General features: G+C 42.4%; 1 protein-coding gene across 3 annotated transcripts in view; it reads left to right on the top strand.

The window, feature by feature from the left end:
- Window positions 1-25232, top strand: part of CAPN3 (calpain 3) — a 69087-nt gene that overhangs the window by 27661 nt on the left and 16194 nt on the right. Inside the window, exons 6-17 of one of the 3 annotated variants that reach the window (XM_019551866.1) lie at window positions 177-317; window positions 8143-8226; window positions 8882-8967; window positions 9868-9945; window positions 11285-11445; window positions 13440-13609; window positions 14550-14561; window positions 16917-17125; window positions 17659-17695; window positions 18811-18828; window positions 20398-20469; window positions 23546-23623. In XM_019551866.1, the coding sequence (XP_019407411.1) occupies window positions 177-317; window positions 8143-8226; window positions 8882-8967; window positions 9868-9945; window positions 11285-11445; window positions 13440-13609; window positions 14550-14561; window positions 16917-17125; window positions 17659-17695; window positions 18811-18828; window positions 20398-20469; window positions 23546-23623 (1146 nt within the window). The remainder of the gene's footprint in view (window positions 1-176; window positions 318-8142; window positions 8227-8881; window positions 8968-9867; window positions 9946-11284; window positions 11446-13439; window positions 13610-14549; window positions 14562-16916; window positions 17126-17658; window positions 17696-18810; window positions 18829-20397; window positions 20470-23545; window positions 23624-25232) is intronic. The other 2 variants (XM_019551867.1, XM_019551868.1) reach the window with 2 other exon arrangements.

The raw sequence follows: 25232 nt of genomic DNA, 5'->3' as shown, positions 1-25232 counted from the left end.
ATGGTCACTGGCCTCTAAATAAAAGAACAGATTCTCTAGCTGCAACTTCAGTTGTCATGTTATCTAATTAAAGTTGTCTTTTTTTTTTTTGGTCAGCTTCTTATCTTTCTGTTTTCATTTTCCCTTTCCCCCCTTCCATTCTCTGCCTTACTTCCTTCTCTTATTTTCTGTACTAGGACCATTTGGGTTTTTCCTATGGGAGTGCTCCTCAAAGTGATATTAGGGAATTAATTGCCCGAATGGTGAAGAATTTGGATAATGCACAGATGACCCACTCTGAAGTAGACTACCAAGGCACAGATGAAAGGCCAGCCTGGGTTTGTATGCCTCAAGCAATGACTGAACCTTTGCTTCTTACTTTGCAATTATTCTCCTTGTAACCATGCTAGTTAGAAAAGCAGAGAATCAGAGTTTTTAAGCCCTTAAGGCCCTGAAGCAGGTTAGGCATATCAGCTTGAGATAACTAAAGATTTGTTCTGAAGTTTTGAGCTTGTTAGGTACTAAATTATTTCAGCCCTTTCAGACACAATAACTGACAGTTCACCTTAAAAACTTCATTAACATCTAGAGAAACATCTGTTAGCCAACATCACAGACAGAAACTATCTGAAACTCAGCTGAACAGCTTGCCGCTACTAAAGAGACAGAAACTGGGAGCCAAGTTACAAAAACTTGTTAGGAAGTCTGTGCTCAAGCTCTCCCATTAGCAGTATTGGTGAATGTTCAAGTCACTTTTAACTAAGTAGTATTTAGACAGGTTTTTGGCTGACTTCCATTAATGCACCCACAAAAGGTGCAGATGCATTCATTTGCTTGTGTAAATATTCACAATTTTTGCATACAAATGTAACCCGGGTACACCCAAGGGTGTGCCCTATTCTCAGTTGGATGGGATGGGTAGGCAGGAGGGGGTGCTGGGAGAGGGATGCCAGAATTTCAAGCAGATCCCTCTCTCCTCTATAGAGTTAGCCCAAGCCCAAAGTTCTTAACTATATACAATTTATTGAGTTATAACATACATAATCATAAAACTAAATATCATATACATATATTTACACAGTGAACATTAATCAATAACCAAGGTCAAACCCTAAATAACACTATTTACCCGTCACGATAAAACAATTTCAGCAGCATCAACACAATACAACATTTCAATTGCAAAATATAAGGCGCAAACAGGAACAACCTTAATAACACCTATTCCTTAATATAGTCCCTGACCCATGGCAAGAGATAGTTCTTCTTACAGTGGGGTCCTTTGAGGAGTGTCCAGGAGGCACCAGGGGCCCCTCCCCTTCAGGGCCTTGACTTGGGGGGGGGGGGTGCTGCTCACCCAGCCCCTTCTCAGGGTTTGCCCACCCCAAATATCTTTCCCCTGTGGGACCCAAGGGCCCAATAACTCACGCTCCCTCAGGTGGCAGTGGTCAGGGCACAGCTCAATGGGGTCTCCTCTCCTGGAGCACCTCTCCAGGCCTCTCCTGCACCTCTGGGCTCCTCTCCACCCTGTGCCCCACTCTGGGCACCGAGGGCTCAGCCCCTCTCAACTGCTGCACCACTGCTGGCTCCTGGGTGCTGGGCCTCAGGCTGCAGCACTACCTTTTCCCTGTGCCCTTGCTCGGCACTGAGGGCTCTCTTAGCACAGGCCCTTCAGGCTCCGGCCATCCATCCTTATGCCGGGTAACCCAAACAGCCTCCACTGCTCCCTGGCTCCACTCCCTCATGACAGTTTACAGTCTCAATCAGGTCTGGGAGAGCCCTTCCCCCTCAGGAAAGGGGCATGACTTTATTTCTCTTGCTGCCTCCTGATTGGTGGATGGGTTCGACCAATCAAAACAGCAGGATCTCAAGCCTGGGACTCAACCTAAGCTCTGAAAGGTGAGCTTGCTACACAAAGTAGCTAGTGATTTTTGTGGCCTATTTTACATAAGGAAATGGGGAGTGTTGTGCAAGAAAAATGGTGTGTGGATTCATTAATAGTCTCTTGCTTAGGAAGGAGGAGAGTGTGCAGGCCCACAAGTGAGGGGAGGGAGGGGGCAATGGGGCAGCAGCCTTACCTCGCCAGGAACTTCTAAGCAGTCCTGGCTGATTGCTGCTGTTGTGTGTTCTTTGCTTGTCCTGGTTCTGTTACTCTTAAAAGCAACAGCAGCCAGAACTATTTAAAGTTCCTGCCAGGACACGGATTCTGTGGAGGTCAGGGGCAATTCCAGTGTCCTTCCTAACTTGGTTCCCAAGGTGGATGCCCCTCTCACCCACCCATAGCTATGTTACTGGGTAAATCTCCTATAGAGCTCATTTAATTTGAGGAGTGATATAAGTTCTGCACATAGGTAGTAGGCTCTTTAGAGGGAGCTGGGGTAATGGAAGAGAGATGCTTGGAACAATTCCAGATGAGACTACCACCTTTTAATGTCCTCACTTTAAAAAAAAAATGTCTGTGTGTGTATGTATCATGTTAAGGACTTGAAGGGTGATGACAGAAGTCAGAATACAAATATCCACTTGGGTGAAAAAATCAAGGAACTCTCCAAAAAAGAAGTCAGGGATGCTAGAAAAGTTGCAAATTGAAAACATTAAGAGGTTTAAAAAGTTCTAAAGAGAGACTTGGTGTCTTCTCTCATCTCAGTGTTAAATACTTGTCCTGTATCACTCCTTAGGGTTCTGCATTTCAGTGGTAGATTAAATTATTCCTGCTTAGTTATGTAAGAAAGTATTATGAAGCCTAAAATTTTTGGTCACAAGATCTCTTGTAAATGCAGAGAAAAGCAGAGAGAGAAAACAAAATTTCCTGCATTCATGTCAATTTTAAGTCTTACTAAAAGCCAAAATGATGTAATTTCATAGGGAAGTACCCTCCTATTTTGCAAGATATAAACTGTCCATACTGCCCCATTTATCTTCCCCTAGTACAATGTTTTTGTGTGGTACAGTCCTTTAGGTTAGGGACAGACATTAGACATAAACTGGTTTAAGTGATCAGAACTGGTTCAAACCTGTAACAGAACAAATGTTCAGTGCACATAAACCAGTTTGAAAATGGCTGAAACCAATTTGAGATAAACCTGGTTGAATGTAGTATCAGACTTAACTGATTTGGCTCAAACTGGTTTATGCAATGTCTGTCCCAGACCTCTTGCTGGTTTAAGATAAACCAGACTCCCCCCGGCATCCCAGAATGCTCTCTGGGTTGGGCAGGGCTCTGTGTTCCACAGCAGGGCTAGCCCCTCCCCTCTGCTCCATGGCTGTAGCTCAGCAGAGATTTGCAGGCACAGCACCATCTGCCTGTGTTCTCCCTGCTAAGCAGGGATTATTCCCAACCCCCTTCTGCCTTATGCAGACACCTCAGTATTAGCTAGCAGATCAAATGCTGACTACAGTCTGTGCTGTGGGAAATGACAGAGGCAGACAGGCTTTTTGGAGCTAATCAACAGGTTAATGTCCTTCCTTGGAAAAGCTGTTTAAGAAGAGCTGTTTGCTCCTCCCCTCCCCCTCACCACTCCCTGCTAAGCAGGAATCCCAGATCCCCCCCATCCCCTGCCCCCACCAAGCCTTGCTGAGGAGATGTCTGTGTATTAGCTAGCAGACCACATGCTAGCTATGGTCCATGCTGAATCAACAGGTAGAATCAACAGGTAGCTGGTAATGCCCCTCTATTGTTTTCTTAATGGGGTGATAAACACTGTTATCAATTCCCTGCTGGGCTAATCAGAGCATCCTGTAGCGGCCTGGCCATGGTCTCCCTCATCTCAGTACTGTGCAAGGGAAAGGAGGGCTGCTCTAGCACCCCCCAGCTTCTGGGATATCTGTGTAGTTACAAAGTGATTTAACCTAGCCAAGTTAGACTAACCTGCAAAAATTGGATCAATTCAGGCTCAGGCTTTTTGAATGTCTGTCCCTAGCCTTATTTATTTTGCTTGATCTAGCTTGCTAGCTGCTGCTACACCACTAAGCCAGCACCACCGAAAGTCACAATACTGGCTAGACAGTAGGCAAGAAGTGCTGTCTGCAGAAGAGTCAGTTCAGCAGAGATGAGGAGCAGTGCACTAGTGGCAGGAGCAGTATGACAAGTTAAAACTTTACAAGAGGAAGGGTGAGGGGAGAAGCGTAGAGGAGGAGACATGAAAAGGAAAGGGAGAGGTTGTTAGAGGAGAAGAAAATTAAAACAAAGGAAAAGAAGAAAGAAGAAAAAGGGATAGAAGGAAATAATGGAAAAGACTTAGGTTCATTCTGTTTTATGTAGGTTTGTGGCTTATCACTATGGTGCCTGAGAATCTGCCTGCGTAACATGACTAACTCTCCATTTCCACCTCTACCCATCTTTCCTCTTCAGATCTGTTATCAAACAGGCACAGCATGGTTTTTAACAAGGTCATGCAGTAATCTTTTAGTAACCAATGGGTGGATTAGAGGGCAAACATTTCCAATTTAATTTTCTATTTATAAGTTTGTTCACTTGAGCTTTAGTTTTATTTCCAGCAATAACCTGTATCCACTGTAAACTATATATGCTATAATCTTGCTTCCAGTTTTTTCTATTTCTAGTAAATGGATATCCTCAACTTTGGAACTAAAAGCATGTCAGGTTCCTGGGTTTCTAATTACCAGGACAACAAGCATATTTATACCTCAGCAAAGTCTCTCTCAGGAGATAGAAGATGAACTTAACCTCTTTAGCATCACACTCTTGATAGTCAGTTGGGCAGAAATTGTTGAGAGCACAGCCTCTCTAATTTGTTCTCAGGAAATGGGAATGCAAAAATTAAGTAAGTAATGCAAGTAAATCAATAGGAATTACATATATAAGGCACTTTAATCCAGACAACATAATAGCACAGGAACATATAAAGTTAAGAGAATTATAGGGTATAGTACCAGGTCTCGTGTTTAGAATACACATGCATTAGCTACTTCTTACTTCACATAGAAAAACTGCCATTCTGGCACCTCAGCAAAAATTTGAGTACCACTTATGTTAATATGACTCCCTTATATACCATAGAAAATATACTAGTGCAATAGAAGATGTTGCCATAAACCAATTAACTAAACTGAAGTGGTAAAAAATAAATTAAAAAGTACATTTTGTGATTCACTATTAATGCTTTTTAATGTTTTAATTCATGCATTGATTCTTACTAACCAATTAAAAAAAAGTGACAGCTTTCAGCTATCCCTCCAAATTAGTGTGAAAAGCCTAGGCTTTGTGAAGGGGCAGAACACAATGAGGTCTTCTGTCATGCTCCAGTTTCAAACCTGGAGACACACAGGCCATGTCCACATGAGCTTGGACATTTGTTTGCCCAGGGACAAGAAGCAGTGGCACACCTTGTGCTGCTGCTAGTTTTCCCCAGGGAACACCTATGCCACGTGCCCTCTGGCATGTGGCAGGTTACCCTGGATGCAGTAGGGAAGGCTGGGGCCAGCACTGGGCTGCAGCATTATCTGGGACCTTGGGGGCTTCCTGGGGTGGCAGCAGTAGCGATCCTGCTGCTCAGAGCCTGGCTGGTAGCTGGAACATGGCTCCAGCCAGGCAGGCTCCGATTTTGAGCACTTGCTGCCCCTGTGTGTATCACTCCACATTTTTTTGGCATGAATTTTTTTGACCCCTGAATATCCCAGGGTCAACCCCCACTCCCCTTTCCCCATGCTGCTACCTTGCAATGGAGAGAACAGCTGAATGTGTGGTATGTGGTGCTGCAGATGTGTGGGAGGAAGGTGGGGAAAATGATGGCAGGGGCAGGGGGAGTTGAAGTGAGTGGGTGTGCAGGATCATGGGGCCCATGCAGGTTTCCAGGGGCCAGCACTGGTGGGGCCCATAGCGGGGTGGTAGGAGCACAGGGCATGGGCTGGCAGGAGTCTATGGAGCCAGGTTGCACTACTCCAGCAGAGGTGGGGGAGCTGGCCCGACTCCACAGAGCCACAGCCAGCTGGGACCCTGGACTCCTGCTGCCCGCTCTAGGCCCTGCCACATGTCCACTCATTCCCAGCCACACCTGTCAGTGGAAGTGAGCAGGCATGCAGGAGACTGGTGCCTGTGGGGCCCACAGTGGGATGCTAAGAGCATGGGGTGTGGGCTAGCAGGGGTCTATGGCAGGGGTTTCCAACCTTTTTATATTGCAGACCTTCAAATTGTATAAGTTACAGGTTTAAATTTAATTTACATGTTTAAATTTAATTTGTATGGGGGGAGTAGGCATGTGAGGATTGGATGGGGTTGGGGCACCAGGGGACCCTGCAGGGGAAGGGGCTCTGCAGGCGGTGGCCCAGGGGGACCCAGCTGGGGCTGCCTGGGAAGAAGGTGCTCTGCTGCCTTTCCTGGGAGCAAGCAGCAGAGCCACCTTCCCATCCTCTGCCCAGGGCATTTCCCATGCACACCACACAATGTACAAGTACGACTGCATTTTGAGCTTTTATGCAATCACTTCTACATATACAGTACAAACACACACAAATCAGATCAAAAATGTATTTTTAAAATTCAATTAAAATATATTATTGTGGGTGTTTGATTTTTAGTATATAATTTGTTGGTTTTTTTCTCCCCTAAGATGGCAAACCCTTTTCCCCAAAGGAGTACTTCCAGGGGCAAGGGGAGGGACTTCTGGTTGCAAAGATCAGAGGTTAAGGGGGTGAGACTTCTGGTCCCAAAATGGTGACCAGGGGGCATGACACCTGTCAGGGGGTGTCGCTACCTATGCAGCCCTCAACAGCTTGCCAAAACTCAGTAAGCAGCCCTCCCCTTTCTGATTGATACCTTTTGGAGTATACATCTTTGTGACACTATCAGAAAGTATATCTGGACTAGAATTTTCCCAGACCCACAACATGCAGATGAGAATCTGAACTTGACCAACGACTGTGAAATGTTCAAATCTAATGTTTGGTTTGAATTCCTCCTTAACACACTACTGTGTTTATGTATAAGATTCTTTGTATGACTATGCATTGAGATACATATTCAGTAATCTCAGTGATGAAGGTAAGAGTTTCCAGGCAGGCTCCCTCTACCTGATCAGATATTGAGCTTTGGGAATTATTAGTATACTTTAAAAGGGTTGGATACTCTAGCCACTTATTTCTGGGAATAGGGCATGCAATCTAAATTGCTGTACCTTGTTACACTTGTCTGTTAGGTGGAGACTGGGATGCACTGAAAAAAAAATGAGAAAAGGAGACAGCTTGCGTTATCCTTAACTCTTACGTTTCTCTCTATCCTGGTTAGCCTGCTACTTTCACAAACATAAAACTTAGGCTAAAGGGGAGAAAAAGCTCTGAAGAAACTATGGTCCAGTCTCTATCTATATTAACTTTCCTACTGGAATTATATATGGAAACATATGCACCTTATGCAGTATAGTAAGAGGAGAATGATAGGGCTGCTTGTTGAAGACATACAGCGCTTTGCATAAATTTCCTCCTCTATATACAGCTTTACAACCATTTTGTTCTTCCCATTTGCCCTAAGATCCCAGGCAAATATTCCCATGAGCCCAGCTTTCTGCAGCATTTGATTGTAAAAGACTCCACAATGTACCTTATAAAATGTAATTCAATAAAGCCTAGCAAGAATCTGTATTAAGATCTAGTTCTCCTTGCTTCATCAGTTTCTCTTTGTCTTTTCTAAATTATTTGCTTCTCATTAATATGTTGGCTGTCACCAAGTAATCCCAGCTTCCCACAAATGCACATAGATTTTAAGGCCAGAAAAGACCATTTCAATTCTTTTGCCTGCCCTCCTATATAACACTGACCAAAAAATTCTGCCCAGGAGTTCAGGCAAGAAGTCAAAATCTTGTGGTGGAGTTATAACACACTTTTAAAGAAAAACTTCCAGTATTTATTTGAAAACTTCTTACGATGGAGAAACTACCAAGTCCTGTTAAGTTATTCTGTATCTGGTACAGCCTCTCAGGGAGAGACCATAAGCTAACCTTGCAGATAAATGAATTCTGTGATGTATAAGTCCCTTCTAGTTCTTAACTTCTTCCAATTAAATAGTAAGAAGTTACCATTTTTTCCACCTTCCAAGTGGTCTAACAACCTAACGTAATACAAAATAAGGACATTGGCTGCCTTAATCTCCATGGTTCTTTGCTATGCCTGTGCCTGAAATGCCTCTTATTTTTATTAAATGTTTTATAGACCATAGTGCCAATGCAGTATGAAACACGTCTGGCTTCTGGACTGGTCCAAGGTCATGCCTATTCAGTTACAGCAGTGGAAGAAGTAAGTCAAGATCCTTTCCTATAGATAATAATGGTGATTTAAGAGAAGTGAGCATCACATACTGCCATCAAGACAGGGAGAAAATAAGGTGGCTTGTGGGCAAAATAACTATTAAACAAGTAAAAGCTTTCTTGAAAAGAAAACCCATAAAAGTCTTGGCTCTGTGTGAGGGAGATATATAGACAGCAAGATCAACTAAGGGATATTTTGGTTCAAAGAGAACAGCAATACACTTGCATCCAAATCAACTCATGCTGGGGATCCATCAGATCTCTCAGACTAATCAAGGTCAGGCTGGGTAGAAGACCTCCAGGGCAGTGGTTCTCAAACTTTTTTTCTGCAGACCACTTGAAAAATGCTGAGGGTCTCAGTCGACCACTTAAACTTTTTGTTGTTGTACAAATCAAAGCACACAACTCATATTTTAATATGAGTAGTCTTACCTTACAAGTATAGATATTCTCGATTGCTCCGTAACCTTTCTGCAGACCACCTGAATGGAGCTCGTGGACCAGTGGTAGTCCATGGACCACAGTTTGAGAACCTCTGCTCCTCATGGATTTGCATCAATGATTCAGCAGAAGGTGTATTCCCTTTTAAGCCCATGCTAGGTTAAGTAACTTATACAGTTCTTTGTGATTTCTTCTTCAACAAGACAGCATTTAAAGAGGACAAGATAAGGCTGGTGCGGCTAAGGAACCCATGGGGGCAGGTGGAATGGAACGGACCCTGGAGTGACAAGTGAGTGAAAGACAAACCTAAGAATTTATGGGCAGTAATAAAAAGCATAATTGCGCATGCATGCATTTTACATTTTCTGACTGTGTCCTAAGACTTAAGATAAGCCACATGCTTTATTTATGCTCCAGCTTTACTTGGAAGTTTAAAATATCTATTGTTTTGTAGGCTGCATTGAGTGCTTAACTGGTGGCTTAATTTAGGTCTGAAAGAACTGTAAAAAAATAGAAAGATAGTAGGAAGAGAAGCCTTAAAGAAAGGGAGAGTTAGAAAAGCATGATTTAAGAGTTCAGCCAATAATTCCTCTGCTTACTGAATTGTACATCCATTCCTCATGAAATTTAGTCAAGACTAACAGCTGGAATGTAAGGTCATCTTTAAAGAACTGAATAGCAGGAAAGAAAGGGATATAAGTGAGAGAGACCCAGAAAGAAGAAATTAGACTTTTTATTCAGTTTTATGTAAAGGAACCTCTTTGGCTCTAAAAATAGAGTTTCTCTCAATACATATAGTATGTTCCTCTCTGACCCAAATAAAGCAATGAGAGTTCAGCAGATGTCTAAGTGCTACAAATGGGAAAAGGAAAATGAAAGACATTAGAAGAGGAAGTCTGAAGGGAGGGCAGGGAAGAATATGACAACTATGATGAAGGTGATAAGCCAAAATAAGAGAAGTGAATCAAACTTTATAACCACTTCAGCAAGTACAGGGGGCAAAAAGAGGAAAACTGTATAGTATGATTTCAGAGCTTGTGAAAAGAAAGCTTTTCCATTCATGGGTGAAACATGCATATTGTGTCAACAATTTGCTTTGTATACCACCAAGGTAGCAATAAAAGTGTAGCAATTTCTTTGAACAACTTGTGTGTTGCAAAGATGAGATACCCATTTTTTTCTCTTGCAGGTCAGACGAATGGAATTTAATTGACAAATCAGAGAAAATCCGACTGCAGCACAAGATTGCAGAAGACGGGGAATTCTGGTAAGGACACCATTTTAAAGAGGTTGTGTCTTTCTTCAGCAGTTCTTCCGTATCTGTGCCTCAATGTGTATGGACAGATGTACATCTGAAACTGTTTAAAAAGGGGAATGTTTCAAAAGGGCAACAGTGGTTACATTTTAGTGTTGTGCATGAACAAGCCAGGAATGATACAAATGTAGCAAAACCACTCCAGAGTTAACACTGGGTGAAGTGCAGTTAAGGTTAGCACAGTTTAGCTACATTTGTACCATTCCCAGCTTGTTCACACACAGTAATTTTAATGTAACAGCTTGTGCCCTTTTGAAATATTCCTCTTCTGAAACAGTTTCAAACATGTGTGTCTCTACACACTGAGTATACATGATGGTTCTTAAAAATGTTAAAATAATATGAGGTGGCAAAGTCAAACTCCAATATCTTTAATAAACAATATTGCAACTTTGCACTGAATATAAATGTATTAATTTCCTCATGGGCTGTTTTGAAGTGTTCATCACTATAGTGTTTGGGTGCTTTACAAACAATAATTAATTAATATTCAGAATGGTGGTATTATTTCCCTACATGTATAATGAGTTGAGATAAACAGAGAAAAACACCAAGAGTATCCATTCATTTAAGATGCTGCACGTGAGATGTCAAGGGTCTGATTTTTCCAAAATCTTATTATATAGCACTTCACATACACAGAGCACAGTGGCTCCTGTTGATTTCAACTGCAGCTGCGATAGTAACAGTTCTGCCAATCAGATCCCAAGGTATCAAACTGGCACTCAGAAAATGAGAAACACACAAATAGTGACTGTCTGTGAAAAGCCTGGTTTAAATAACTTGTCTACCATCACACGGGGATGCTGTGGGAGAGACAGTTCAACTTGCTGCATTCAATTGCCTTTAACATGAGACTGCCCTTTCTCTTCCTGTGGTGCCCTGACTCATTCCATACTACCTTCCAGTTTTTGCAACTAACAAAGCAGGGGTCCTAACAAACACTTTCCTTCAATATGGAGCACTGATTCCTCACAGAACAAACCCATCCTGTACAGTGAATGGCACAGGGCTTTTGTGAAATAACAGTATGTAACTGGATGACTGAAGACTATAGATAATGTACACACACAAGAGGTAAGAGGTAAGCTTCCACAGGCAAGTTTACTGGTATTCCTCTGCTTAACAAGGTGTACTCAGAATACTTGAGGTTGAGGGGGCCAGACTGTTTCAACAGGATCTATTTTCAATAGGAACTTAGAATAAAGCCCAAGATTTTTTTTTTTAATCTGCCTACCTGTGCCATTTGAATTTATTCTGTTTTCACCTTTTCCATTCATTTTGTTTCCAGGATGTCATTTGAGGATTTCATGAGCTACTTCACAAAGCTTGAAATCTGCAACCTCACACCTGATACTCTGGTGTCTGATAAGCTCCAAACCTGGACAGTTTCAGTCAATGAGGGGCGCTGGGTGAGAGGCTGCTCAGCAGGAGGTTGTCGCAATTATCCAGGTGAGTAATAGAAAAATCTGTAGAAGAACTTTGATCTTATTAGATTTCAAGGGCTAAGCAGACTTATGCAACAGACTAAACAGTAGGGCTATGTGAAGCTTCAGTCCCTGATTTGATTTGGAGGAGATTCGGCCTGATTTGGTGGCCAAATCTCCAAATCTGAATCAAATCAGAGGACCCTTGAATCTCTCCAAATTGCATTCCAACCCTCTGAATCAATTCAGAGAGATTCAAAAAGATCTGGAGATTCAAACATAGACACAGCTTTAAATATTTTTTCTACATCCCTCTAAGTAGCAGGGGCTTGTGAATGCTGCGATGCTGGGAGGTGTGGAGTGTCCCACAGAAGCATGGCAGCAGACCCAGAAGCACTTCTGGCCCACTTCTGGGTCTGCCAGGGAGCGCACTGGGGGCCCCCCATACCCCCAGCTTGGCGACTGGTGCCTCTTGGGTCTGGGGGGGGCCACCCAGGGTCCCCCTGCGGCCAATCGCTGAGCTGGGGAAATGCAGGGGAGCCCCCCAGCACGCTCCCCGGCAGACCCAGAAGTAGATTGGAAGTACTTCTAATCAACTTCTGGGTTCACCGCTGAGCATGTGGAGGCCCCCCACCACACTCCTGTGGGATGCTCCATGCGCCCCAGCATCACAGTATTCACAAGCTGCACCAGCTACTTCAAGGTATGTAAAAAAACTTTTAAAGCTGTGTCTATGTCCAAATCGCTGATTCTCCTAATCGGCATCAAATCTTCAGATTTGGATTTAGCCAAATCAAATCAGGGACAGTGATTCAACTCAATTAATTGAATCACTGTATCTGATTCAGGCTGAATCAAAATCTGAATCGAATAGGGCCTGCTTCGCACACACCTACTAAACAGCACTTGGCCTAGCACAAACCTAGGCCTCCTACAAGCAGCAGTGCTAATGAATTGATAATTGGCACTCTTCTGAGTCTATACTGAGATAATGTCACAGAATGGTAGTAAAAGGCAGTGGGTACCTTGAAGTTCCATTTTAAGAGAGATAAATGTAAAAAACTTGACTATTTGTTGTTTCTCTGAACCTAAGGTAAGAGAGCAGGTGTTAAGTCCAGTCTGTCCAGGAAGCTTCATTTTAGAGATCTGCATTCTACAGGTTTCATTTGGGTATATATTCTTTTTGGTTTCTTGCCATCAGCTGCTGCAGAACAACTGTACCGTATCACTGTGAGTTGGCTGTATTACTGTCCTAAGTCATTAAAGACCAGTAGGGCTTTTAAGGCAATGTTGGCTTCTGTTTAACAATGTCTGGACTGCAAATCAGAATGGAAGACTCTAAATAATCTTACACTTATAAGATTTAAATATTCTTTCTTCCTTATTTGACTTACAAATTAATTGGTGAAGGAAGAGGTCAGCTGGATCAGGGCAGCTCTACTATCCAATTTAATAAAACTGTATCTCCCCTAGCAGAGGAAATAAGGCATTATATATCCAATCATTTTCTGAGCCAAGCAGGTTACAAGAGAGAATAGAGAAGGATATATATCACAGCTGGTGGGCTTTGGTATTTTATTACTTTTTTTTTAAAATGAAACCAAAATTTGCTAAAGACTGGTGACTGCAGGATTCCTTTAATACTTAATGCAGACAAAGGATCTTCTTTCAAGTAGGTTGGGAAGCTATATTACGAAGTATAGCATAGAAGGGCTTTATAATGAAAAATAAATTCTGCACAGTCAATACCAGAAATATCATCAGTGGTATTATGATATGAAATAAAAACAAGCCTCATAAAGGAGTTAGAGAACAGTCACATGAGGTAGCTGCTGTACCTGTTTGTAGAAATCAACTTTTTGCATCAGAAGTGTATAAAAAAGGAGATTAATTCAATTTTTGACTTTCCATCAAGAACTATAAAATGACAATAGATATAGGAACTAAAAGATGATTAATCCACAAATATCAACCCAAGGACTGATATGTACATTTTGGGGGCTACTGGGGTTTTTGCAGACACCTTTTGGACCAATCCTCAGTATCGTTTGAAGCTTCTGGAGGAAGACGATGATCCGGAAGATTCTGAGATTCTCTGCAGCTTCCTGGTTGCACTAATGCAGAAAAACAGAAGGAAAGAACGCAAACTGGGAGCCAACCTCTACACGATTGGCTTTGCCATCTACGAGGTACCATTATTAAAAACATAGAAATGAAAAAGTCTCTTGGGTCATTGATTCCTGCATTCACAAGCAATCATTAACCCCAGGAATCCCCAAAATCACTTCAAACCCTCACTCGCAATTAATTCCAGTGCAGAATTAACAGGGCTCTGCACACTGTTCCAGTGCTACACTGTTCTTCACAAATAGTACAAAACTGTCATGGTTGGCAGCTGATTTTAAAATTCAACCTGTGTTCATGAATTGTATCTTTGTGTTAAAAATGTTTTCCAGTTTTCCTGGAAGCAGTAAGCGATGGTCTTCTGGAAACTAGGAGAGTAGGGAAATCCAGTTCTCTGTATTGATTTAATCCATTTTAATTCATTTGTTTTGAGTCACTTCACCTAGAAAGGCTCCCCTTTTCAACCTCCAGGTCCACTTCACTCCAGGCTTCCCCACATTTCTCTTCCCAGATTGCCCAGTAGCCTCCCAACTGGCTCTTGGGTCAGGGGATTTACAGCTGTCAAAAATAAAACTTTCCATTGGCATTGGTGTGGTGTTAAGCAACACTGGTTTATGACCTCTGTGTACTCTGACCTATCTTCATCCCCTCATGGAAAGGATGAAGGGAAAGAGAAGTTCATAGCTTGATTTTCAAAGGTGCTTTGTAACTTCTCCTCCCATTGACTTCATCTGGAAGTGGATTTGCTTGGCATCTCCCCAAGCCATGTTTATTTAGTCAAAACTATGATTTATTTTTATAATCTCCAAGAGAGTTTGAAGGGAAGCTTTTCTTAAACTAAGAGTTGAAGTTGGTTAAAATGTTTATGTATTTGGCCGGGGCGGGGGTAGGGCGGTTTTTCATTGACTTCAAGATGCCTAGAAACTTGCACAAACACATTTTATAAATAAATAAGTAAACTGCCACAGCATCCCTAATTGTCTCCCTACTTTGTTTCTCTCCAAGGTCCCACAAGAGGTATGCGGAGAGTGGAGAAAGAGTTGACATCTTGATGTAGAGTCCTCAGATATTGTACTTTTGTGTCTGTGTAAGCCAGTTGGAAGCTGCTCACTTGGGTTTGTTTTTAGTGCTATACAAGTGAGAGTTTTGTATCTCCCACTTGTGTTGTGAGTTCAAAACTCCTCTAGGCCCAGCCCCACCCTGCCTATGTTTTCCCCAGCTCTTCTTTTCTATTCTGTTCTCTATTACCTCCTAAATTCATGCCAAGTCATAGGATAAAATGTAGCATAGAATTTGCTACAGAATAAATTGCAGAATTCACTTCTTGCTGCACAACTGTTTTCTGGAATCTGTAAGTTTTCATCTGAGTAAAGACATTTTGTTCCCAAGTCCTTTAATTACAAAGAACACCCCCCCCCCAAAAATCCATGAACCAAGTGTAAACAGATGTTCAGTCTTTGAGACCCCGCAGAGATCCCAAAATTATACCAACCACCAGAACTGCAAACTTCCCAAGGTGAATTAACTTTGAAATGTAAAGATAATGGTGTGAGTGTTGTCATTGTTGAGTATTTTACAGTTGAACTATTGTGCAGAAAACAGCTAGTTTATGTGCTTAGTTTAACTTTTCAAACAGCCTTCCAAAAAAGTACCCTACTGTACTGCAGAACCTTCAGCTTTCCCTTGATGACTGCAATGCATGATTCATTGCCAATAACACAAAGTCAGTAGCACACCAAAAACGGAGATCTTCGGAAGGTAGTACAGTAAACTAAATTCTAACATGAAAATAAGCTTTGGCAATGTAGTATAGTAGAGCCTGTTTTACTGATTTTCATGTTTAATTCAATACCAAAGACAGATGTTTAATTTATCAGAAGCTGCTGCAGAATTCCCATTTTGCTCCATCAGGGTGCCACAGAATCTAAGTGACTCTGCTTAGACTATAGGATCAGATTGCCACATAGTACACTGGGGCTTGTATAGACTATCTTCTATATCATAGCCTCCATCCAGTATCATTATTTTAATTGTGTATGGTGGTCATAGTTTTTTCACAAATATATCTGTATTTCTTTTGTTAACTTAGTTGCTAAATCCTCTCTCTTCCACCTTAAACCTATTATATTTTCTTATACTGCCATCCTGGTGCTTGCTAATGAGAAGAGAATCATTCAGCAGTTATTTTTTCTGCTGTTAACCTCAAAAGAGAGGCCCTACTAGACTGTGGCCCATACAGGGATATTGGAAATGAAATATCACTACTCCCAGTGCCTGTACTATTGGACGGTATACTCTATTAGCAGCATAAATAAAAATAAAATATCTCACCAGGAGACTCAAACAAGTATAGGCTAAACAGTGATCTTGTAAAGCAGTGAGATGGAATCATTTTATCAGCAGAATAGGGTTGTGAAATGAAGATGTTTTCAATTTGCAGTTTAGCAAAAGTTACTGGAAATCTAATTTTCAAAAATAATACAAGAACTCTCTTTATTATTTAAATTGTATTACTTTAAATTGAATTTAATGCTGGTATAAGACAGTTCTGGAAAATGAAAGCCTCTCTTTTTCTACAGAGTATATATGCAGCATTCCCTCTAAGCTGCGTGGGTGCGCGACTGCACACAATAAAAAATCATGCCACGCAATAACTTTTTAATGCCCCCCACACAGTGGTATACCAACGGCGGGGTTAGTAGGGAGCCATGGCTCCCGGGCACTAACCTGGGGGGAATGCCCAGTGCCACAGCAAGGGGCTGCCAACACTCCCTCCATCGTCAGCTTCACGTCCAGCCGCTCACCACTCGCCCCAACCCAGCCACAGGCTTCTGCAGGGGGGTGAGGGGCGGGCACACAGATACCCGTGCACTCCCACCCAGGATTGCTCACAGACTGCTAAATCTTAGAGGAAACACTGCATATATGGCATGGACAGCAGGAAGGCACTTGTGTACCCTGCAAATGTACTTCAGACCTTTGCAGAAGGGGCAAAGTGTTGGGTCACACAGGGTCACTCCAGGCTCATTTAGACCCAAGTCTCCCCTGAGAATTTCAGTTCGTGCCTTTTGTGATTTGGATATCATTGCCTTAGCAGCATAAATGTGTTCAAGAATTAATTTCAAGAGGCCATCCAGCAGCTAGCAAGTGCTGAAAATTTCCTGTTGATAGGGACCAGTGTTTCAGCAGATGGAGGAGATTATTTCTGTTGCCAGTCTCCTGACCCATCCAACTTTCTGGATTTTATATTTCAACCAAACTGTTCGATTTCATTGGCATTTGCTGTCTATGTTGTGTGCTGCCTGTGCTAGATCTGCCCAGGAACCATACAACATCTTGCTGAAGACAGCTGTTTGATTCTTTTGTTAACAGATGCATGGCAACAAGAAGCATTTACAAAAGGATTTTTTCCTCTATAATGCCTCCAAAGCTAGGAGTAAGACGTATGTAAACATGCGAGAAATCTCTGAACGCTTCCGGCTGCCTCCCAGTGAGTATGTCATCATCCCATCAACATATGAGCCTCACCAGGAAGGAGAGTTCATCCTGAGGGTGTTCTCAGAGAAAAGAAACCTTTCAGAGTAAGTCCCAAGATATGCTTATTTGACTAAAAAAAAAAAAAAAAAAAAGACCCCCTTGCCTGTCATAGTTATAATTTATGTCCCCAACCCCCACAGCAAGAAAACACAGCATTAAACATTTTCTTTTCTACCTTTCTTCATTTCTCACCTCTCAAATGGATTCAGCTCCCTAGGTCATCCTGTCATCTCCAACTGCTTTGCTCAGAGCCAGTTGAATTAAACTTCTTGACATTGCCAACCTCCAATCCAGGACAGTGCGTGTGAGCAGTGGCATTCTTAAAAACAGTATTTGGATACCTAGCTCAAGGTTGTTAGCATGGAGCTCTGCCTTATACAAGTAAAAAATAATTTTTACAACAGCAAAAACAAGTAGACCTTTTTGCCCTATACAAATAAAAAACAATTCAAGCCATAACTTTGTTCCCTTTTGAAAGATCAACAGGTTCTTTCAAATCATCCACAGGAACAAGCCATGTAGAAATATGGTCACATTTGCTATTTTTTTCTCAGATGTATTTGCCTTCCTCTTGCAGGGAAGTTGAAAATCTGATTGAAGCAGATCGTCCTTCGGTGAGTACATTTTGCTTCCAGTTTACTTTGTACACTTTTTTAAGATTTGTAACCACACACAGAGTGGCTGCTGCCATGCATGGAAGAGTATCATAGCCAAGGAAAACGGTAACAAGAGGCCAAGTGCAAATACCATACTTTCCCAATAGAATTGGTTCTCTCTCACTGAAGCAAGTACATTATCACTGGCTGTATATAATTTCCCTTTTGATACGGATGGACTACCAAATAAGTTAGGACATTATGCTGGACTTGAAGCTTGTTATTGAAGGTGGAAGTTTAGCCATTGAACAGCACGGGAGTTTCACTATTGTATCTGTTCTCGTCATCTCCCTCATTTTGCAGCAAAACTGATCATACAATAAAAGCCTTATTGAAAACTTCGTTTGTGAACTGACGCCATCAGTAAACTGGCATTCAAGACCTGAATTCTAGGGCATTTAGCATAATAAAGACTTCTCATTTGACAAAGTCTAAATAACATTTGTTTGTCACACCTTTTTATTAGGTGTATGACAAGGACCTGAATTCTGCAGATGTATTCAGATAATAACTCCGGTTTTTAATAAGCATGCATTACAACTGCATGCTGTTAACTTTCATTTAAGCTAACTGCAGTATGTTCAGAAGGGAGAGGATAAGGACTGATACAGAATAATAAAAAAAAAAAAAGTTGTTGGGCACACTTACCAATTCACACAGAATATAATTTTGTTGATTTTTGCCTGCCTTTCATTTGCTGTAACATTAAATGAAGACTCAAAATTGGCAGGCTGAAGTTACTGCATCCATAAATAAGTATCTCTAGTATGTCAGTCTCAATGACCCTGCCTGCTGAAAAGAATGGGATGGTCAGAGCTGAAGCTACAGTGGATGTTTCCTAATTTAACAAGTCAGAATGAACTGAACTCTTGGTCTGATTTGGTGCAGCATTTCCTGTTTTCCTATATTTGACTCTATTGCTTACATACATAGGATCTCTCAGATGTGAAAGAAGGTGGAATAGAGATAAATGGGAAAAGTAAGACAGAGTTTCATAGCCTAACTCAGTAAAATCTGGATTAAACATACAAACATGCCTATTAAATCCTATTTTTGGCTTGGTTTTTGTACAGAAAAAGAAGAAGGTCAAGGTGGGTCTCTACTTTGATAGCTAGCCAACATGCTGGGCTTGTTTAGGATAAAGTGCATGTGCAACTGTTACAACAGAAGCTTGAGTTCTTTGCTGATGTTAGAGTGAGTTGTCTGTAGCCGAGCCTTATGCATTTGGAAATTGCTTGTCAATTGAGAGCGTTGGATGAGAGGCTGCTCATTGGCAGCATCTTGTCTTCCTGCATTGTAGCTAATCAATGCTTTATAGAACAGCCCACTTGTCTCACCCAAGGAAAATAATATCTTCAAAACTTTCCATTCTTATGGGCTTGATCCTGTAAATGTGATAAACATCCCTAAATCTCATTGTCTCTAGTGGAAGCTGAGGGTGGTCGAGGCAACTCATGGAACTGTGGCTCTGTTTTAGACCTATTGCTTCATTATTTCATGTGCCACCTCCAGAATCATCTCTCTATTATAGGCATCCTAATCCCCCTTTCCAGCACAATTGTCTCCTGCCAAGATAAGTACCCATCTTCCCTCCACACATTTGTACCCCTGGCTTGACCCACTGCATAATCCACACACAACTTCACTTTATCAGTGAGCACCTGGTGTTTCCTTCCTATCCCTTATAACAGCACTGATTACAAATTGAATAAAATTAACAAATAGCATCCACTTTGAAATTAGGTCTCAATATGATGATTACAGTGTTTTTCAGTTAGGGGGATGCAAAAAGACACAGTAGAAACATACCAGAGAATTAAGTTGGTAAACTCCAGTTGGGATTGTTATTTCCAAATAACTGTTTACACTCACATTTATACAATAACATCCTCAAGCACGTAGCAGAAACTGCATTTCTTACTAGGACAGAGTGTCAGATGCTTTTAGGTCAAGAAGGTTGGTTCCAACTGATACCACTGCCAGGCACAAATTCATGACCTAGCGTCCTTGATATCTAGAAAAGAATCTTACTTTCCTTTGGTTAGCTTTTAATATTTTTTTAAAAAAGCATTTACATGTTTCCCCTTAAAACCAAGTACTGCACAAAGCAACACAAGGAAAGGATAAATGCATGCACTCTACAAAGTCAAGGCCCCATACTAGCAACTATCAGCTCATTTTCTGCTGGCTACTGCAGCACAGGTAGCCCTTGTTGGCATTACAGTAATGCTGTCTTTCTGTGGCTAACAAAAAAGAACCTGGACGGCCTCTCTTTTGCTCTCAAAATGAGAGATTGTTTGCAACCTGACTAACTTTTCTCTGTGGAGAAAACTAAAACCCATTTTTGCACAAGGAGCATTTGCACAAGAAAGTGAGCACAGATGAGAGATGATGAGGTTTCTATCCCAGCTGGCATGGAGAAAATGGAGCTTGGTCTGGCTAGCATGAGTCTCTCTAGTGAGCATAATGAGAATGGCAACTTTAGGGGCAATGTTTGTGCAGCCCCAGTTGCTATAGCACTTGGTGCCGTTTCTGCAATGGGCACCATCATGGCAGGAGCTTTGTGACAGAATGGATTTTCTCAAACACTGCTCTCTTCTATTTCCTAACTTCCACTTCTCTTCTCTTCCCTTCCTTTGCCCCCTTCCTTCTTTTTCTAGCCAATCATCTTTGTTTCTGACAGAGCAAACAGCAACAAGGAGTTGACTGCTGATGAAAAGGACAATCAGAAAGTGAGCACAGATGAGAAAAATGAGGAGGTTTCTATCCTAGTTGGCATGGAGAAAATGGAGATTGGTCTGGCTAGCATGTAGAAGTAGCTGGGCATGTGCATGGGTGGACAACGACACTGGAAATTAGGAGATGAAGGAATAGCTTTTTATAGTTAATAACTGTTTAAGTCTTATCATTCATTTATTTTGATTTGGGACACTGTAAATTAGGTGGATATAAGTAATTTTAGGGGAAATGAATATCACTTCAATTATTTAATGTCTGTGTTGGAGAGTTTCATAAGTTTACATTTTTACAACGGTTGAGGCTGTGCAGGAAGACCCCTTTCCAGTTAGAACAGTGATCCCATCTATTACTGATGAGTCTGCCTATAACAAAAGTTGTCTTGCATAGTGTTCACAAAACCAACCAAGGCTTCAAGAGGTTTTTCTTAATTACCTCTGCTTCAGTCTGTTACAGCTTCTTCTATGGTGGCATCAACTTTTTATTTGAAAATGCAAGAGTACCTTGATCACATAATAACATTGATCTCTGCTGTAGGCCTGAATAAACTGTGCTAAAACCTTGCTAATATTGTAAAAAGACCCATCCTGTTCCTAGTAGGATTTGTATGTGGTCAGTACTAGTGTAGGTTAAACAACACTGTTGCTAGCATGGTTTGCTTAGGGCAGGGGCGGGCAAAATGCAGCCCAGGGGACGGCTGCGGCCTGGCAGGCCATTCTCTCCAGCCCACAGGGCCTCTAAAATATTTAGAAAATTCATATTAATCTGCCCTAGGCTGCCTGTCATGTAGCCCTCAATGGCTTGCCGAAACTCAGTAAGCAGCCCTCTACCCAAAATAATTGCCCGCCCCTGGCTTAGGGTCTCCTTGTTCAACATATTCAGTGATATTTTCTCGAGGCACATGTTAGCCAACCTTTTCTCCAATATTCCTCTGAGTAGCCTATACAGCAGATTCTCCAGCATAGGGTCATAAAATAATTCTCTGGAATCCCCTCCTCAGGGGCCAGGAAGGCTAGCATGCTGCTAGTCAAAATCATAGATACAGTAGTTGCTAAGCCAGCTTCAGCTGTAGGATACATATGCCTATGGTGCTGTTTACACTTCAGCACTACTATTTTGTGGCTTGGGCTGCACCACTTCAGTTATCATGTGAAATAGTTTGAAGCTGCATTGTGCACTGGAAATTGGTTGAATGCTTTGGAAAACCTGTTTTAACCTAATGTGCTCCAGCCTCAGACTTTGTAAGGTTCCACTACAATTCAGAAACAAAACTAAAACACGGTTCAGTTTAATTATAATTAATTATATTCAGTTTCAGTATAAATATACTCCAAAAACCATGTCATCTTTTAGATGTATTGTAATCAGGTCACCCAAGATGGTACTTTTTAATGTGTTTGGGTTCTAAATTGGCCTATTTCTAAAAATAACTCCTAGATAGCATTTCTTTGAGCATGCTAATAAAAATGTAACAGAAAATTTATATTTAATTTTCTTCTGACTTTTCCCCCCCTCCCTCCCAACCCTTAAATAGTGACAAAGATAGGAACCCGTCAAGTGTTCTCCTTTGTGGTGTCATATTTCCTAATATAATAGACTTTGCATTGATTTGGTTTCAGAGTATAAGGAAGAAAGGCTTATTAAACAAATAACCAAGAAATACAGAGAAAACTTGAGAAAATGCATGCACACCCTTAGATCTGAGTTGGATTCTCTGTGCTGAAATACAGACTCTCTTCTAGATCATTCTGTAGGGAATGGGACAAGACTGAGTGGGACCAAATCTCCACATTTCTTTTCACTCTCCAGCTATTGGAGAAAGAAATGTTGGGGATTTAGTTTACATCCACCAAACATCTCTAATTTCAGCCCCCATATAACAGTAGAGAGGGACCAGAATACCAGTGCCTTGGATCTGGAACTGGAGATGGGGGTTTTGAGAACAAGGATGTTGATTTTTCTGCATGAAAAGTGTGTCTGTTTTGCTATGAGATTTTCAGACTGCTGTGGAAGCAACAAGCTATTCTTCTTCTGAACACAACTAGAATAAGAAAACTCAGTTTAAGATAACAGGTATAATTACTAAAACTCAATATGAGATACACGATAGCTAAAAGGTAGAATTTCCTTTTTCAATAAATTTGAATAATTTGGCCTATGTAATGCTTAGACTTCTTGTTTGCATGTGCAAGAAAAGTGAGAGAAGCTGTTACTACACTGCACATTCTGTGTCAGGGGAAAGGTGGAGAGTGGGGGAGAGCGGGGTTGGGGGAGTTTGCTGCATGCAAAATGCATCAAATTCTTCTGAACCCTATCTGTATTCTCTACAAGCTTTCTGGTGGATAGATAGGTTAAGGACAGTCTCATGATCAGATCTTATCCCATAAAAACACTCATGAGTTTGACCTTAAAGGAGATTTCCATCTTCTATTCCAAAGTCATCTTTCATAGTACATGAAATCAAAGTACTACAAGCTAAACATCAAGAAGCAAGACTAACTATTTAGGATTGCTCAAAGGGGAACTGAGGAGGATGAAGTTAAGCAAATGCAACTACAAGATGGTTATTAAATCAACTAGGCATTAAGAAAATTTATAATGGCCTAAACTTGCACTGTGCAATAGTCTGCTGGGGGAAGGGGAAATCTTTCATTTAGAACCCATAAAACTAATTTTGGTACTGTGCTACAAAATATACCATAAGAACAAGCTACTACCTCTTGGTGACTGGAGTGGATGACCCTGTACATGCATAACACATAAAACTAGCCAGTTATCTTCCAGAGAACTGGCAGAAAGATGGTACAGTTAGTCAGCTTCACAAACCACTGACACAAAAAGGGTGAACATTAGCCTCATAACCGTTTTCCTTGCTGTAAGATGCCTTGCCCTCCAGAGCAGTGCCTAACGGAGTGAACCTGAAATAGGTATTCTGGTAGATGAACAAGGGTGTTGAAGTTACATTCAGATAAATTCTGAATTCATTGAGTTTCCAGGTGAAATGGCCTACTGTTTCTTGATGGACCACACACTGCAAGATCAGCTGGGCAATTTATGTCCGTCTCTTTGCAGGCCTCTCCAGTGACTGCTGACAAAGAGAGTGAAGACGAGAAGCACTTCAGGAATATATTCCAACAGATTGCTGGGGATGTAAGTACACCAGCCAGTCTAAGTGTCAGCCTAATCTGGAGAGTGTTTAAGCCAACACTGCAAATTCCAAACACACAGAGGCTGGGTAGACATTACGCATAAACCACTATAAGTGATCAGAACCCAGTCTAAACCTGTAACCGAACAGAAGTTCAGTGTATGTAGACTGGTTTAAAAATGGTAGAACCCAGTCTAAGATAGACGTGGTAATAATAGATTTAATTGGTCTAGGTTAGACCAGTCTATTGAACTTCTTCACCAGATCCCTTCCCAGCTCAACTCAGGAAGCTGTCTTCCAGTATCCCAGGCTCTTTGCAAGCTCCTGCTAACCCTCCCTGCCACCCCTCCTCACAGGGCAGGCAGGCTAGTTTCACCGGTGCTGTGCTCATCTCCTCTGGTGGAGCACCAGGCCAGACCCACCCCAAGGCTGTCACAGAGCTGAAGGAGCAAAGCCTCTGCTCCTCAGCCCTTCATCTTGCCTGAGCCTGTCAGCTGGGACAGGTAATGTGGGGGCAAGGGAGGAGGGAGGAAGCAGGGAAGGGAGCCCCCTCAGAGCTCAGGCCTGCATAGTTGGGGGGGCACATAGTAGGGGCTCCCCCACCCTCACTGCTGAAAGGCAGCAGGTGGCAGGGGTTGGGCTGTGGAGAGGGACCCACTGGCCAGCCAAACCAGGCAGTTCACAGCAGGGGAGAAAGCCCCCACTGTGTGCCCCCCCCCAAACCGTGTAGATCTAAGCTCCGGGGGGGAGGGGGAGCCAGGGCTGGGAGCTCCATTCCCTACCCGTGTCACTGACAAGCAGAAGCTGGCAGAGGGCAAGACTGTGGAGGGGGCCGTGCTGGCAGCCAAGCTAGAAGACCTTGCTGTTTGTTCCCCTGTCCGTCCGTCCGTCCCCCCCTTCCCCACACACACCCCTGCTCCTGCCTATTGGCTGGTGGAGCCAGGAGCCACAGCTGGGCAGAGGGGCTGTGGTCTCACAGAGCCAAAGCTTTGTTCCTGCCCCTCATTGCTCTGAGGGACCTGATCTTTCCATCTGTGGAGTGCTACCCCCCTACACACTGCCACCGACTGGGCTGTCAGGCATGCCATGGCAATGTGCTCTGGAAGCCTAGGGCTGGGCATAGGGGAAGGTCGCATTGACAGCAAGGTCTGGGGGCATGTGCCTGATAGTCAATCAAGGATGGCCCCCATTTGGCTGCCCTCCAGCAATCTCTGGGGGCATTTTTATACGTGCGGCAGCACACTTTTGAACTAAGACACATTGGAGGTGTTTTAATTTAAAGCGCACCACCACCATTTTCTACATGCTGACACGTTTCACCTCTCATACAACTGCATGCGATGCAGCACAGGGCGCATCAGCTCATGCGTGGAGCAGACTCGATAAATCAGCTCATGCGTGAAGCAGACTCGATTAATCTTCATCTCCCAATATGCCAGAGCTTGGACAGGTTCTAGAGCAGACTCGATTGATCTGTCCAATCTCTGGCTTATTGGGGGATGAAAAGGTATGTGTACAAATGCCGTGGCACACTGGGAAGCATGCAGGAGCACTCCCTGCCTTCTGGCCTTGCTACTGTAGGGATCTGCGTGCCTCCCCCCACAACCAAAA

This window comes from Crocodylus porosus, unplaced genomic scaffold (assembly GCF_001723895.1).
Source record: "Crocodylus porosus isolate Cpor-Errol unplaced genomic scaffold, CroPor_comp1, whole genome shotgun sequence".
Taxonomy (NCBI): Eukaryota; Metazoa; Chordata; order Crocodylia; family Crocodylidae; genus Crocodylus; species Crocodylus porosus.
Note: the sequence above shows the minus strand (reverse complement) of the source record. Positions and strands in the feature narration are given on the sequence as shown.